We start from the raw sequence: 17,661 nt of genomic DNA, 5'->3' as shown, positions 1-17,661 counted from the left end.
GCTTGCAACTTTCCAGGAACCCATTGATTCCATAAAGAATTCGGATTTTCAGCTCTGCAGCTCCTCTCAGGGCAAAGCAGTTACAAAAATGATTTGTGAAGCCATCGACAGTTGACAAAGCTCTTTCACACAGATGCTCCTCCCACAGGCCCAGGAGGTTGACGGCATCACAGTGCCTTCAGTCACTTCCCAGAATGGCAAACTGAGAGGGTGACATTCCCAGGTGGTGCTAGTGATAAAGAACCTGCCTGCCAACGCAGGACCATAGGAGATGCGGGTTCAGTCCCTGGGTTGGAAAGATCCCCTGGAGGAGGCCATAGCAACCCACTCCAGTATTCTTGCCTGGAGAATCCCACGGACAGAGAAGCCTGGCCAGCTACAGCACACAGGGTCTCAAAGAGTTGGACACGACTGAAGCAACTTAGCAGCATGCAAAGAGGCTAACCTAGACGTGAACTTGAACTCTGACCTCTGCTACGCCCAGAAACACAGAATGAAGAACTTTTAAAGGGGCCTCTGAGATTATTCAAGCCATGGATTCCTGACTTGGTGTCGATGAATTCCCTAAAACGTGTACAGCATTTTATGAATATTGGTATATGAGAATAACCTCCTCGGTGACTAAGGAGGCTCAAGAACCACGATCTAAGCCATCCCCACACCTCCCCACCACCATTTAACCAACAATGGAATTAGTACAGTCGGCCCTATCTACGTACCTGGTTCGATCCCTGGTCAGGGAACTAGATCCCACATGCTGCAACTAAAGAGACTGCCACATGCCACAAAAGACCTGGCACAGCCAAATAAATAAATACACTGTTTAAAGTACACAGGAAGGTACATGTAGGTCATTTGCAAACACTGCACCATTTTATATAAAGGACTTGAGCATCCATGGATTTGGGTATCAATGGAGGTCCCTGGCACCAATCCCCATCAATTCTGAGGAAAAACTTTACATGCTGCCTTTTATTATTCTAATTATCAAATTTCATAAGGCCCTGGGGACCTGGGAAATGAGGTATGCTTACACACAACCACAAATTCCACATCTGTAATCTCACTCATCACCCCCAGTCAGTCCTGAGACCCACATGAAGCTAACTAGAGATAATCAGGCTGCAACGGGCTCATCACCTGCTATGCACCGGGCATGCCACAAGCATGAACACTCACAATTCATGGGGGATGTTCCCCTAGACTGGGGGTGGGGTCTCCATTTGATGGATCAGAGAAATGGAGCTCAGAGAGAACGGTGACTAGCCCAAAGACACACTTCCCTCAAGTGGGAGGAAAGAGATTCCAGAGCCCTGTCACCAATGCAGACACCTCTTCCCTTTCCAAGTCCCTCTGCTCTGCCTGGAAAGGGAACTGGCCCTGGATCCAGCCGCAGAAAGGACCACCCCCTACCCTGCACACACTCGGCCTCACTCTCTGCGGTAATAAATCTGGCTGTTGGAGAAACTGGTGAAATGAGTCCTCGGGCCAGGACTTGAGGACTAGTGTGAGGAGACTGGTCTCCTCATTATGCCTGACATGAGGGTCTCAGGGCAAGGGTTAGGGAGAGAGCCAGGAGAATCTGCCCATCTCGGGGGCAGCAAAAATGCAAATAAGAATGGGCATGTTGGACTTCCCTGGTGGTACAATGGATGGCAGCCTGCCTGTCAATGCAGGGGACATGGGTTCGATCCCTGGTCGTGGTGGATTCCACGTGCCTTGTAGCAGTTAAGCCTCTGCACCACAATTACTGAGCCCGCGCTCTAGAGCCCTCGAGCTGCAATTACTGAAGCCCATGCAGCCTAGAGCCCGCACTCCGCAACAAGAGAAACCACCGCAATGGGAAGTCCACACACCTCACCCGAAGAGCAGCCCCGCTCTCCTCAACTAGAGAAAACCCGCACGAGCAACAAAGAGCCAGTGCAACCAAAAACAAATCAATCAGTCAATATTATTTTTAAAAGAATGGGCATGTTGCCAGAGAGAAATCAGCTGGAAACAAACTGTGTACCTCACGCTACAGATTGGAAAGCTTCCCAAGGGGTCAGTGGTAAAGAATCTGCCTGTCAATGCAGGAGATGCAGGTTTGATCCCTGGGTCAGGAAGATCCCCTGGAGAAGGAAATGGCAACCCAACTCAGTATTCTGGCCTGGGAAATACTATGGACAGAGGAGCCTGGTGGGCTGCAGTCCGTCCATGGGGTCGTGAAAAGTGGGACATGACTGAACCAACAGACACAGGCTTCCCTTGTGGTTCAGCTAGTAAAGAATCTACCTGTCAATGCAGGAGATGAAGGTTCGATCCCTGGGTCAGCAAGATCCCCTGGAGAAGGAAATGGCTACCCATTCCAGTATTCTTGCCTGGAGAATCCTATGGACAGACGAATCCGACAGGCTGCAGTCAGTCCACGGGGTCGAGAGGAGTGAGGCACGCCTGAGCAACAGAACAGCAGCAGCTCTGGGCTTGTGACTGAGTTGGCACCTGCTGCTGCTGCTAAGTCGCTTCAGTCGTGTCCAACTCTGTGTGACCCCATAGACAGCAGCCCACCAGACTTCCCTGTCCCTGGGATTCTCCAGGCAAGATAACTGGAGTGGGTTGCCATTTCCTTCTCCAAGTTGGCACGTGTGGGAGACTGAATTGGTCCAGCTCTTGCCCTTCCCTGTTACCCTGGCCATGAGACTCTGCACTACACTCTGTCTTACAGGTGGCCTCTAATTCTTCACTCCTTGACTTTGGGTTCGGTCATCTGACTTGTTTGGCCAATGGGATGGTAATAAGCAAGATGCAAACACAGGCTTGACATGGGCTTGTGAGGCCCTGCCTGCAGGGCCTCTGCCTCCACAGAAGAAGAGCTTCCCCAGGGAGTCCCTGGAGTCTGGGCCCAGAACAGACACACTTGGAGCAGACCTGGCCCTCGGTGAAGAGCCGGGTTCACCCTGTGCCTGGAGGCTGAGCAGCACTGAGGAGCGCAGCTAAACCAGCCCAACCACCGGCAACCAGCGGACACACCAGAATCAGTGAGGAGCTGCAATCAACCGGCAGATACCCCAGCAAGGATAAACGATTGCTGTTCTATATGCCGGCGCCTGCGGGCTAAATCCAGCCCGCCACCTGTTCTGTATAGCCCACCATCTGAGAATGGTTTGTACATTTCTAGATGGTTGAAAATAACTCAAAAGAAGACTATTTTATCATGTGAAAATTACATGGAATTCAAATTTCAGCCTCCATAAACAAAGTCTTAGAATACACACACCTCTGGCTGCTCTCACACTGATGGATGGCAGAGTTGAGTAGTGTGACAGACACATATGGGCCACAAAGCCTAAAAGACTTACTATCTGGCCGTTTACACAAACATTTACAGACCCTCATTCTATTGCACTGCATTTGGAGGTAGCTTGTTACACTGTAACAGCTGACTGACTGTACAACTGTTACTACTTGCCATGAGGTAATGACAAAAGAACAAACTTTAATATGTAAATAATGCATCCTGGCAAAGACGAAGAAACACTGCGGCAGTTGTATTAACAAAACATCGCCCCGTGTTTTAAATAGAGACAAACAAATAAAGAAAATAAAAGTGTCCCATGGCACACAAAAGCAGAGAGGCACCCCAAACTCAGAAGATTCTGTGTCGAAGTCGTCACTGTCGTATTCACCCTATAAACTGCGATTTAGTTTCAGTAACACATGATCCAACACAGGACACTGATTTTGTTCATTTGAATTACGTTGGTTTGTGTAGTTCTGTTCATTTTATATTCGTAAGTTTGTCTTGGTTTAATAGTTGTTTAAAAGCTGTGTGAAATGTTGTATTTATTTAGTTTCTATGTTTAAACCTTTTAAAGTAACTTTAGAGTAAAATTAATATAATCATAAATAATTGGGACTCCATAAATGATAAACGCAAAAGTCAGACATGACTGAGCAACTTAACTGAACTGAAACGATAAAAGTCAGACACCTGACCAACACGTCCTTGAAAAAACGTTCAGCATCACCAATCATCATGGAAATGCAAATTAAAACCACAATGAGATATCACTGCACACCTGTCAGAATGGTTTTCATCAAAAAGACAAGAAATACCAAGCGCTGACCAGGATGAGGACCAAAGGGAACCCCTGAGCGCTGTTTCAGGAACGTAAATTGCTGCAGCCACTATGGAAACCAGTATGGAAGCTCCTGCTGCTGCTGCTGAGTCGCTCAGTCGTGTCCGACTCTGTGCGACCCCATAGACGGCAGCCCACCAGGCTCCCCCGTCCCTGGGATTCTCCAGGCAAGAGTGCTGGAGTGGATTGCCATTTCCTCCTCCAAGGGATCTTCCCCACCCAGGAATCGAACCCGGGTCTCCCGCATTGCAGGCAAACGCTTTACCGTCTGAGCCACCAGGGAAGCCTCCAATATAACCCAAGTGAGAAACAATTGCAGTAGAAGTGCTGAGGAGGCAAGGAAAGTTGAAGGTCAAGTTAGCAGTTGGTTTATATTGAAAATTCAGAATAGTTTTTCATGTTTTATTTTTGTTCCATATAGTAGATTTTAAGAATTAGAGACAGTTCCAGCCAAAACTAGTTAACTAGAGTATTTTTGTGGAGAGTGGGGATATCTTTGGTTTGGTTCATGATTTAATAACAAAACTACCAGCATTTACAAAAGTTATACAAGTCATGCCATTTAATGCTTCTGACATTAAGAGGAGCCTTAGGGTTGAGGCCCATATTTTCATTCCTAGAAAAGCTGACACTGTCATTCAACAGTGTTCTAAGATCCATAACATCTTAGAACGTGAGCAAAGCAACTGTTTTCCAGCATCATCTTCACTTTCCGTCTCAGCACACCTTGTACCTCTATCACCCTATTACAGGGCACCCTGTGCCCTATTACCACCCCCACCTCAACATTACACACGTGCCCTTGGACCCTTGTACATGCTATCCCCACTGCTTGTGACTCCGTGTTCCCTCGGTTCCTGACTCTACTGGCCACTCACTTTAACTCACCCCTCAAAACCTAGTTCAGGCTTAGAAGCAAGGACACCCCAGGAGCAATGTGCACATCTAGTGCCAGAGATTTGGTTTCTAGAGACTATTTCTCACTAAATCACGTTTGAGCTCCTAAGAGAGATGACTAGAACATCTTCTTTGGGACTTTCCTGGCAGTCCAATGGTTACAATGCTGTGCTTCCACTGCAGGGGGCAAAGTTCAATTCCTGGTCAGGGAACTAAAGATCCTGCATGCCCTGTGTTGGGGCAAAAAAAAAAAAAAAACAAAACATAAAACTTTGCATGAGAAAGTAAGGAAACAGTAAAAGGACAAGAAGCCAGTCTGAATGGGTTTTTGCTGGCCAACTCTAGGGCAATTTAAAGCTCAAAACGCATAATGAGAGGAATGGACCATAGCACAATGAAGGAAAAAAACATCCGTGAGTCCATACTGGTAGTAAAAATAACCTTAAGGGATGGGGTGGGGGAGAAAGTTGAGCACTTCTTCGAAACAGAAGAATATTCAGTCGTAAGTGTAGAAGGAATGATTAAAAATCCTTTCAAGCCATGAAAAATAATTGATATAGGCAAGAATCACCAATAGTTGCTGAAAGCACTGAGTTAAAGGGAAGACAAACGGACATCACAGGCTCTCGCTAACTGCAGTGAGAGATGCAACATACCCAGTGCCAAAAATCTATAACCTGAATCGATAGGGAGGAAACAATTGGGCAAATCTAAACTGTGGAAGGGTCTGCAAAGAACTGTCCTGAACTCTTCCAAAGTAGCAATACTGTGAACGAGAAACACAATCTGGGCAGGTGTTTCAGAATAAAGCAGACTAGTGAGACGTGACAACCAAATGCGATGTGTGATGCTTGAGTGGGTCCTGAATGGCGGAAAGACTATCCGGGCCACCACTCAGGGCAATTGGGAAAATCTGAATAAGGACTATAGTTGAGACAGTACTGTATCCTGAGTATAATAACTATACTCTGATTACATAGGACAGGGATCAACAAACTACCGCTGGCAGGTCAAATCCAACCCCTCATCTGTTTTCACAGCCTGTGAGTTAAGCATGGTTCTGCTTGTTTTTCATAACTGAAACCTTTTCCATATAATTTCATTTGTATGATTTTTAGAACTTATATAAATTCAAATTTCATTTGAAATTATACAGAATTCACATCAGTGTTTATAAATAAAGTTTTATTGGAACCCAGCGACACTTGCTCATTCATGTACTGTCTGTGAATGCTTTCACAGTACAACTGCAGAGCTGGATAATGGTGACAGACGCTGCACGGCCACGAAGCCTGATACCTGGAACTAGGTCTCAAATAGTTCAGGAAAAAAAAAAGAATGTGTGTGTGTGTGTGCGCGCGCCTGGAGGTAGCTATGCTGTGCTGCGTGGTGCTTAGTCATTCAGTTGTGTCTGACTCTTTGCAGTCCCATAGACTGTAGCCCACCAGGCTCCTCTGTCCAGGCAAGAATACTGGAGTGGGTTGCCATTCCCTTCTCCAGGGGAGCTTCCCGACCCAGGGATCGAACCTGGGTCTCCTGCACTGCAGGCAGATTCTTTACCATCTGAGCCACCAGGGAAGTCAGGACATACAGAGAGAGACTGAAGCAATTGTTATAAAATGTTAGCAACAGGCGGGGCTAGATGCAGGGTGTGTGGCTCCTGATCATACAATTCTTATGCTTTTGCAGAGCTTGAAATTTCAGAATAAAGAGTAAATAAGCATGAAACTCAGTTGCTCAGATTCTCAAACACACCCAGAAGCCCGACCTGCTTCAAATGTGCATTCTTCCGTTCCTGGACCAGCCCGTTACTCTTCTCTTCCCTTCTCTGAGCCCTGCCCACCCCCAAGCCCGGTCAGACCTGCCTGCCTCCCCTGACGTCTTGCGCTGTTGCAACCATCTGCTCACACTTCATCTCTCCCATCAACCCGGGGGTTTTCAGATTCTGTTCTGGAGGGCGTGTCACAAGCCTTTGCACACCCAATCTTTTAAGTTTTAAAATAAATCTCCACTTTATGATGGAAGCTGAAATGAAAAACCCCGAAGTCACATTTCACGTCTGCTTCTCCCTAGAACAGTAGGAATCTGGCAGGCGGAGAGACCAGCTGACAGTAGGGGAGCGATCCCACCGCACGGTGTCCTCTTTAAAAGGGGCCCTGGGAAGCCTCCTGCCCAGGATCCACCCGGAGAAGCAGGCCTCCTCGGGAGCTACCTGCAACTTCTTACGCTATGGCCAGAAAGCACTGGTAGCCGAGTCAGCTTGCCTCTTCCCAGTGGCCGCCAAATTTGGAACCTCTATAGCTAAAAGTGCACACACAGGTCATCATGGTATGCATTTTTAGCCTCATTCCTGGCTCCATTTAAGATCTCCACCCTTGTTTTTCTTTCTTCTCTCTCTCCCAGTTTTAATATGCTATCGTGTTATATTTTATAGATCCTGCTAGGCTGCCCTAAATCCCTTCTGGAACCAGACTGGGCCTCAGTGAAACATTTAAATAGAAACCCTGTGCTGGACTCCTCTTTCTTCTGCCTCTTTCCGAAACCACATGACTGCCTGGTACTCCCCAGGCACCTCATGCCTGCAGCATCGTCTCCGGCCTGTAGTGTCTGAGGGCAGCCTGGCAAGCCTGGCAATGATTTATGGAGTCTGTATATTTCCAGGGAGATGAGAAAGTAGAGGAAGGGGCATTTCTTTTCCAAACATCCAGAAGTGAAGGCAAAACTCCTTCCTAGGGACTTCCTGGTGGTGCAGTGGATGGGAGCCCACCCCCGTGCAGAGGACATAGGTTTGATCCCTAGTACGGGAGGATTCCACATACTGCAGAGCACCTGGGCCCATGTGCCACGACTACTGAGCCTATGTACTACAGCTACTGATGCCAGCATGCCCAGGAGCCCACACGCTGAAACTACTGAGCCTGTGCACTGTAACTACTGAAGCCTGGGCACCTAGAGTCCGTGCTACACAATAAGCCACCACAATAAGCCTGCACGCTGCAACCAAGAGTGGCTCCTGCTCCCGGCAACTACAGAAGCCTGGAGCAGCAACGAAGACCCAGTGCAGCCGAAAATAATAAATAAAACTCCCCCCGAGGAGGTCAGGCCTTGAAGGAGAGATAGAAAGTGGAGATGGCCATTTGGTTCATCTCAATCTAGGCCCCACACCTCCATCACACTGTAGCCAATGGGACCAGCTTGCCTCCACGCTGAGGGGAGATGGAGAGGAACCTTGTACTGGGCTGGAAGGATGAGAGGAAGAAAGTCAACTAAGGCCAGGAGGCAGGAATAGGCCAGACAAGTATGGGAGGAGGAGAGGACCAGGAGGCTGAATGAGAGAGTGGGTTCTAGAGTCAGACTGCTCAGGTTCGACTCTCAGCTCAGTTACTCAGTAGCTGTTCAGCTGTGTGCAGAATGACTTCTCCTCTCCAGGCCTCAGGCTTCTCAGCAGAGTAATGGTTAGACTAATACCTGCTTCACAAGGGCATCGCTAGGATCAAATAGGATCATGATGTGAAGTGTCGAGCACAGAGCCAGATACATAGTGGGCCCTCAATAAACATAAACGGCTATGGTTATCCTTAGAGCACCACCATTGCTTCCACTGAGACTCTACATACTGAGTTATGGGAGGAAATGTGTTGTGTTGGATGGAGGCCAGGGCTTTGGAAGGCAGGCAGAAGGTCAAGAACAGACAAGATCAAGTATGGCTTTGGGACAGGATCTGACACGTGAATGCAGTTTACTCAGGAAGTGGGGCTTCTAGATCCTGGTCCAAAATTGGGGCCATGGTTCAGGCCATTTGTCCTTTCTCACACCACTGAGCCAACCCATCGTTTGAGCAAGCTGTTCCTCATTCCTGCTTTGCCCCAGCTGAGGCCCCAGTTGAGAACACACACACCCACCCACACAGGCACTGCTCAAGCCATTTTGTACTTCTGTTCTCTCCAGGCCTTCAACACCTCTCGTGTCCCTGGATCACCAAAGTCAAAGTCTCCATGTGGTACAGTGACCTCCAGCCACACCGTCCCTACACCCATGCCGGTGGCACAGCTCAGAGGCCCTTGGGAGGAACCTCCAAGGAAGCACCATAGCTGCCTCTGGCCACGCCCCTAACTGAGGGCCACGCCCACCCTTGACAGGAAGAGCTGGTCTAGGACCAGGCTGCAAACTCCAGACCTTGCTATTCTCCCTTTTCTTTAGACCCCAGACCCATGCCAGGCCATGAACCTGGGGAAGATGCCTGCTTTAGAGATCCCAAGCTTGCCTGGCTGGGACGTCCCAGGAGTAGACTCTGGTGGGAAAGAAAGGGATCTCCCCTAGCCCTTCCCTGGGTATGAGATTTTCTCCCCTGAGACTTTCCCACAGGCTGAGAAGGCATCGGCCTCCTCTACTGAACTCCTACCCATCCTTCAAAACCCATCCCCAATCTGCCCAGCCAAAACCGACTCCTCTTCTCCCCGCCCCTCCTGTCTACTGCAGCACCACGACTACCAGCAACGCCCCGGGCTGGGAACAGGCCTCCCGCCCTCATCTCCCTTGGCCCCTGCTGCCCATGGTGGGACCACAGACTCTATAAGAGCAGAGAGCAAACTTCGTGCATTTCTGTTACCTCTAGAGCTTCCTGTGCAGTACCTAGTACATGGGAGTTGCTCTATGAGGCTGAATTGAATAATTGAATTTAATCACACAACCACACATGTCTTCCCACGAAGGAACTCCTTAAAGCCCCAGGCATCACACATCCTATCTTTGAAGGAACCCAAGGTCTGCCAGGTACTACCTACAGGAGCTGGGGGTCGCTTACTGAACCTCTTCAGTCCCAGCACCCTCCATCTGAAGGGCAGCCACCTCCACCTGCGGGACCATCTTGAGGAAGAATGAGGTAAACACCTGGCATATAATAATTGATCAATGAGCAGCCGGACTTTGAAAACAAGCTGATCATCCTTGCTGGCTTCCCCTCCTCTCCTCCTACTCACACCTCAATCCACAGCAAGGTGGCAGCAACCGTCCCTGCCAAGAATACCAGGACCTGTGTGCCCCCCGAGCCAATGGGCTCTCGAGCCTCAAGCTTCTCGCCCTCTGCCCATCCCTTCCCAGGGCTTCAGCTGCATAAGTTTATATGTTTGGCTTTCCCCCCTAGGCTGCAGACCCACACACACCAATGTGCCTTGGGACAGCTCCATCTGGGCATCTCGTGGGCACCTCCACCTCTCCCCCTACCCCAGCCTGAACTCACTTTCTCCTCTGTCTCAAGATACCTCTCTCCACCTCTCCACATACTTTAGCAGCCATCCCCTCCCAAATACATAAGTTCACTGGATTAGAGTCCCACTACTGCTATAATGGAAGAAATATCAATAACCTCAGACATGTAGATGACACCAGCCTTATGGCAGAAAGTGAAGAAGAACTAAAAAGCCTCTTGATGAAAATGAAAGAGCAGAGTGAAAAAGTTTGCTTAAAGCTCAACATTCAGAAAATGAAGATTATGGCATCTGGTCCCATCACTTCATGGGAAATAGATGGGGAAACAGTGGAAACAGTGTCAGACTTTATTTTTTGGGTCTCCAAAATCACTGCAGATGGTGATTGCAGTCATGAAATTAAAAGATGCTTACTCCTTGGAAGGAAAGTTATGACCAACCTAGATAGCATATTCAAAAGCAGAGACATTACTTTGCCAACAAAGGTCCGTCTAGTCAAGGCTATGGTTTTTCCTGTGGTCATGTATGGATGTGAGAGTTGGACTGTGAAGAAAGCTGAGTGCCGAAGAATTGATGCTTTTGAACTGTGATGTTGGAGAAGACTCTTGAGAGTCCCTTGGACTGCAAGGAGATCCAACCAGTCTGTTCTAAAGGAGATCAGCCCTGGGTGTTCTTTGGAAGGAATGATGCTAAAGCTGAAACTCCAGTACTTTGGCTACCTCATGCAAAGAGTTGACTCATTGGAAAAGACTCTGATGCTGGGAGGCATTGGGGGCAGGAGAAGGGGACGAGAGAGGATGAGATGGCTGGAAGGCATCACTGACTCAGTGGACGTGAGTCTGGGTGAACTCCGGGAGTTGGTGATGGACAGGGAGGCCTGGCGTGCTGCAATTCATGGGGTCGCAAAGAGTCGGACACAACTGAGTGACTGAACTGAACTGAACTGAACTGACTGCTATAACAAATGGCCACAAACACAATGGCTAAAACAATACAAATGTGTTTTGCTTTTCTGGAAGTAAGGAATCCTAAAATCAGGTGTTGGCAGGGCTGAGTGTTTTTCAAAAGGTATGAGGGAAGAATCTGTTTCCTGGCCTTTCCTAGTTTCTGGAGGCGCCTGCTTGCCTTGGCTCCTGGCTCCTTCCCTATCTTCACGGCCAGCAGGACAGCATCTTCCAGTGTTTTCTTTCTGACGCTGCCTCTCCTGCCCTCCTCTTATAAAGATGCTTGTAACTGCACTGGTACCACCCATGTAACCCAAGACAATTTCTCCATCTCAAAATCCTTAACTTGATCACATGCGCAGTCCCTTTTACCATATAAGATAACACATTCACGGGGTCCAGGGGAAGAACCTGGCCATCTTTGGAGAATCATCATTTGATCAACTATAGCTAACTCCCTTCATCAGCTCCAAATCTCTAAGACAGTCCTCAAGGGACAGAAAAAACATTGACCTACCACCTCTCCACATCAAATGTCTCCATGTGAACCTTCTCAGGCAACATAAAAGCTTACCCATCATGCCTATTTCTACTGTATATTCAGACAGACTTCCTCCACTGGGTTTTTTAAGGAAGTTAAAGTCTCATTAACAAACTCCCTTAGGGACTTCCATGGTGATCCAATGGATAAGAATCCATCTACCAATGCAGGGAACATGGGTTTGATCCCTGGCCCAGGAAGATCCCACATGTCACTAGCAACTAAGCCTGTGCACCACAACTACGAAGCCGACGCACCTAGAGCCTGTGTCCCACAAGCCACCGTCATGAGAAGCCTGCGCATCGCAACTAGAGAATAGCCCTCGCTCGCCCCAACTAGAGAAAGCCCACATGCAGCAGTGAATGTGGTTCGTTCATTCACCCAGTGAACAACACAGTCAAAAATAATTAACTTAAAATATAACCAAGGAAACCTAAGTAAAGTTAACCTGTGTCTGAGACTTAGAAGCCAACTCAGATGCATGTGTCTGAATAAAGGGCACCCCACTTTAAAAAATACAAAAACCTCCTTAACCCCAGTCTTCCCTTAGCCATCACCCTTCCTATGTCTCTCCTCCACTTCTTACTTCTCATCAAACTTCTGAAAGGTGACTAAACCAGTCACCTCCATTCTAATGAGGTTCTTATTTCATTACTCTTCTTCAGGATTTCTCAACTCCCATCTATTGACAAGCGAGGCCACACCACTCTTTGTTGTAGGAGGCTGCCCTGTGTATTATCAAAGGTTTAGCAACATCCCCGGCTTCCCTGGTAGCTCAGACAGTAAAGAATCTGCCTGCAATGCAGGAGACCCAGGTTCGATCCCTGGGTCGGGAAGATCCCTTGGAGAAGGAAATGGCAATCCACTTTAGTATTCTTGTCTGGAGAATCCCATGAACAGAGGAGCCTGGTGGGCTACAATCCATGGGGTTGCAAAGAGTCGGACACAACTGAGTGACTTTCACTTTCGCTGGCCTCTTCCTTCTAGATCCCAAGTTGTGATGGCCAAAAAATGTCTCCAGATATTTACAAATATCCCAGAAAGGGGTGAGGAGGTATAAATTGCCCCAGGTTGGCAACCGTGGTCTTATAGTATCAGCTCTTGCTAAAATCACCAGTGACTTCCCTGGCACTAAGTCCAGTGGTACTTTTGAGCCCTTTCCTCACTTGGCTTCTCAGCCCAGTTGGACACTGCTGGACATTCCGGCCATCCCACCTCTCAGGCGGCTCTTGCTGTGTCTCCCGTGCAGATCAAGCTCCCCTTCTGGACCATTCACTGTTGAAGTTCCTCAAAGCTTAGCCCGTAGGCTTCTCCACCTCCCACTCAGCCCATTCTCTCTGGGTGCTGCCCTCCAGCCCTCTGGCCCCACTGACCACTTAGGCACAGGTGACTCATGAAGTGACATTTCTAGACCTCCTTTCCAAGATCCCAACCCATAATCTAACTTCCTAGTTGATATCACCACTTGGATATTTTGACATCACTCCAAGCTCAACAAGCCCCAAAAACCAAAATCAGGATCTTCCCCTCAACCCAGTCTCCTTCTGGTGTTCTCCATTTCTCACAGAAAGACACCATTCCTGACCTGGAGGCAGAAGAACACCGCAGGAGTTGTTCTTGATACTTCCCTCTCCCTTACTTAGGCCAGTCTCTTTCCAAGTCAGATCTCCCTCACCTTGGAAATATTCACAAAGCAGTTCACTTGTCTCTATGTCTCTGCCCCACCCAAGCCCAAGCCTCCACCATCGCTGACTTAGAGAATGACCACATCCCTCTGACTGGGGTGCAGATGCTCATTCTTTTATCTATTTATTGGCCACAATGCTCAATATGTGGCATCTTAATTCCCTGACCAGGGATTGAACTCAGGCCCCCCTGCATTGGAAGGCAGAATCTTAACCACTGGACCACCAGGGAAGTCCCCTGGATGTCCATTCTTGACCAATGCCCCTACCCCATCAGTTCTCCAGCCTGCAGTCAAACTCACCTTTTTAAAACATAAATGAAAGTCCCTCATTGTTCTTAAAATGGAGAACAGAAGTCCCAGTCTGGCCTGCTGGGACCTACATGGCCATGTCTGTCTCTTCCAGATCCCTGGGTTTTCGGCACTCCAAGCGCAGTGGCCTTCCAGGTGGGCACACACGCCACGGTCTCTCTTGCCACAGGACTGTTGCTCATACTGCCCCGTCCATCCTGACAGTCCTCATGATCGTCACTCGGTAGGAATTCTCTTCCTTCAATCACAGCTCAGCTATTAGGAAGCCTTACCTGACTTCTGGCCACATCAAATCCCTTTGTTGATCACATTTCTCCTAGGCTCCCTGTCTCTTCATTACCTTTCAGAGTCATCATTTTACATTTACTTATCTTATTCTTTAGTTCATCTTCCCACGGTAAACTCTATGAGGGCAGCACTCATGTCTGATCTGGTCCACCATTGTGTCCCCAGAGTCAGCCCAGTACTTGGAACACAGGAGTCCCTCATAAATGGTTAAGGAATGATTTTCCTACTTGTCCCATGTCCCCCTCATCTCTGTCCAAGTTTGATGCCTGAAATTCATCTTTGATCACCCTTCCTTTTCAAATCTGAAAATCCCTTTTCTTCATCTTTACATCCTGTCCATCAACAAATCTTAGGAATTTTCCTCTTTAAATCTCTCTCAAATGTCCCCACCTCTAGCACCTGAATTTAAGCTGCTATCTTTCCTTATGTGAATCTCCACTCCAGCCTTTGACCCAGAATCCCACTTCTCCATTCTGCAACCTTCCAGGTCACACTTCTGTCTGAAATGTTCCGATGGCTTACCTGGCCCGCAGGATGAAGGGCGTACTTTCACGGTCTATGGAACACAGCGTGATCTGGCCCCATCTCCCTCCCTGGCTGATTCTTGCCTCTCTGCCTCTCAGGCTCACTGCTGCTGTCCTACCAGACTTCCTGGGGTCCCTCTCTCTCAGCTCTTCTGTCTACAGGGAGCAATTTTTCATCCCCCTGTGACTAACTGCTACTCATTCTTTAAGTCTCAGATCAAAGGAACTCTTGCCCAAACCCCTTAAGTAGGCCAAGAACAATAACAGCAATAGCTGATATTCACTGCACGCTTGCTAGAGGCGAGCACGATTCTAAGAACTTTGCAGCGTCGACGCATTTCATCTTCACCATCAGTTACGATTATCCTGTCGCAGAGAGGTTCAATGACTGGTCCAAGGTCACATTAGATAGTAACTAGCAAACCTGGCTGACATACTGAACGCGGGCCCCAGGCCCCAAATTCCAGAGCACTGTGAACGCTGCTGTCTCCCTAGAACATCTTGTATTCTCTCTTAAGCCGCAACTGTCATATGTGAATGTGTTCACTGCCCGCTCCCCCCACCAGACGGTCCACTCACTGAGGGCAGAGACTGTGCCTGTCTTGTTGGAGGCTTTACCTCCAGCTCTGGATTTTACTGCTTTTTTAGCTGAATGTCATGCTCTGCATCCCCACAGCCCCCAGCCCCAGGTCATCCACTCCAGAGGAGGACTTGGGGAAACCCTTTGTAAATGTCATACAATGGTCCTCCAGAAACACACCGGAGGATTCAGGGAGAAATCGCTCCACTGACGATTCTGCAGACTACTGACAGAGGCGGCTCCTCCGAATGGCCCTCAGCCACCAAGGGTCACAGGGGCAAAGGGACAGCAAGATCCATCATCCACTTGTCCAGCAGTGATGGCAGAAAAGCTCTGGGACCAGGCTGGGCCAGCATATGGCTCCCCCTGCTGGTTTCCTTCCATGTTCGCGGCACCCTTTACCGAGGCACAGCCCAGAAGACACTCACCAGCCACGAGAAGAAGCCAGCTGATTTGTCCTGGGTGGAGATCTGCCCCTCATAGGGGCCGAAGATGCGGCCCTTGGGGATGACCTCATTTATGCAACGCACGTCATTCTCCCCACTGGCTTCCTTGACCACCTCCATGCCCTGGGGGATGGTGAGGGCGGCCCGGTCTGGGATGCCCACGGGCACTGGCGTGTCAGACACAAACACTGGGGGACCGTGGTTCGGGCACTCATCCACAAAGTACTCCTGGCAGGACTCACAGACTGCAGGGATGGAAAGAGGAAAGAGCGCTTCAGTTGTTGCAGAGGGAGAGAGCCCCATGAGGTGGCTGAGGGGCTGATGAGAAACCCACCCTGAGCACAGTGTAGACCAGTGGCAAGCACACAGCGTGAGACTCACGAGTCCCAGCCCTGGCTCCACCCCCAGAGCCACAGGCCCCTGCATCTTCAGTAGCGATACCCCACCTGCCTCCCTGGCGACTCAAGGGGCACACCTGTCAATGCCAAGAAAGCCACTAGCCCCCTTTGTTTCAAATTTGAAACAACAGAAGAAAGCCCATGACTGGAGTCAGATGGGTGTGCATCTGTGAGCCGGGGGAGCTGAGCCAGGAGATCCTTAACCCTCACCAAACCTACCAGTGTCCTCCCCTGGAGAATGGGACCAAATAATAGACAGCTCAGCGGTAAGGGTGAGGATTCACTGAGGCCTGGACCTGTGTCTTATGTACACAATAGGTGAGTGCCTATCGTCAGAGTTGCCTCTGCAAATCCCCTAAGCAGAGATGGGGTGGGGGTGCGGGTGATGGTCAGCGTGGTCAGGAATAGCCCCAAGCTCCACTTACACCAGAAGTCCACTTGCTGGAAGCTTTTGGGCATGATGAGGTCACGTTTTCCCTTCAGTTTCCTGGGCTCCACTTCCATGACCGAGGGGTCTGATCTCCTAGAGCTGGCCAGGACAGGGGCCAGTAGAGAAAGCACAAAGCCATCAGAGTGAGAGGCTGGTGGGCAGAGAAGGCAAGAACTTGGCCCAAAGGCCACAAGGATGGGGCAGGTAGAGGAACCCCAGGCAGCCTGCTCGTCTGATGCAGCAGATAGTAGAAAGACAGGGGTCCTGAGACCTGGGTTCAGGCCTTCTTGGGTCACTGCTTGGGTTTTTCTAGAGCCCGTGCCCACCCCTGGTCCTAGGAGTTGCCCAGAGGAGGGCAAGAGAGAGCTCTCTTCCCAGGGTCTCCAATCAACCCAGCCGGGCGATGCCCCCCTCCTCCCTCGCCTGTCCCCACACTGGGGCCTCACCAGGGCTGGCCACACTCCTGGTCCCGGAGCGGAGAGCAGACCTCCGTCTTCACCACCGTCACCATCTCCCCCACCGCCGCCTTGGTCTGTGCCAAGCACTCCTTCATGTTCTCAGTCATTCTGTCCTGGGGGCGCGAAGGCTGGATGAGCGCAGGAAGAGGATCAAAGAGACAGGGGAAGAGGGGTGAGTGGCGAGAGGGCAAGCGGGGGGTCCCATGGAGTCTGGTTACCCTCCCTGCCATCCCTAGAGGAAGCGCTTGAGAACACAGACAACAAAAACAGCTGTAGCCGGGCCAAGAGGAAATGCCATTTCTACCCCGGGCTGGTCCTGGGGACGACTGGAGCCACCAGCCCCATGGGGTCAGGGGCCGGGAGGAGCTCAGGCCAGGAGGCAGGGCTTCGAAGCACAGCCTGGACCCCAAGCCCAGAGGGCAAAGGGTATGAGGGACCCATAGGAGCCTCCGCACAAAACTTTGCAGCGTGGGGAAACAGCGGGGGGGATCCGCTCAAGTCCAGTGGGGGCCAAAGCGGGGCAGGCAGATGAAATGGGCCCTGAGTGCCTGGCTGCAGAGCCCCTCACCCAGGGCTGCCAGGGAATGCAGCCAGGCACGCTTTGCCAGCTCAGAGCAGGTACAGGCGGGGCCTGGTTTGAGGGGGTGGGGGGGTCCCCGCGTGGGCGGCCCTGACTCCAAGCCCCACCCAGCTCTCTCTAGGGGAGTCTCCCTAGCCCGCAGCTTACCGCCCTCCTCCACCACCGCGCTGGGCTTCAGCCCCTCCCTTGGCACCCCAGGGTCCTCATGCCAAGCCCGGGGACACTCTTCGGGTCAGGGCCGCGCTCAGCTCGGG

The 17,661-nt window shown here is 50.0% G+C and overlaps 1 protein-coding gene across 1 annotated transcript in view; it reads right to left on the bottom strand.

Moving 5' to 3' along the window:
• The window catches only part of PRDM11 (PR domain containing 11), a 91,795-nt gene that overhangs the window by 33,863 nt on the left and 40,271 nt on the right, over positions 1-17,661 (bottom strand). Inside the window, 3 exon segments of the mRNA XM_010842326.1 lie at positions 15,524-15,786; positions 16,365-16,468; positions 16,816-16,940. Coding sequence (XP_010840628.1) covers positions 15,524-15,786; positions 16,365-16,468; positions 16,816-16,934 — 486 coding nt within the window. The 5' untranslated portion in view covers positions 16,935-16,940.

The sequence above is a fragment of the Bison bison genome, unplaced genomic scaffold, assembly GCF_000754665.1.
Source record: "Bison bison bison isolate TAMUID 2011002044 unplaced genomic scaffold, Bison_UMD1.0 scf7180017864178, whole genome shotgun sequence".
NCBI classification, from domain to species: domain Eukaryota; kingdom Metazoa; phylum Chordata; class Mammalia; order Artiodactyla; family Bovidae; genus Bison; species Bison bison.
The sequence above is the reverse complement of the archived record's forward strand: the minus strand, read 5'-3'. Positions and strand labels throughout refer to the sequence as shown.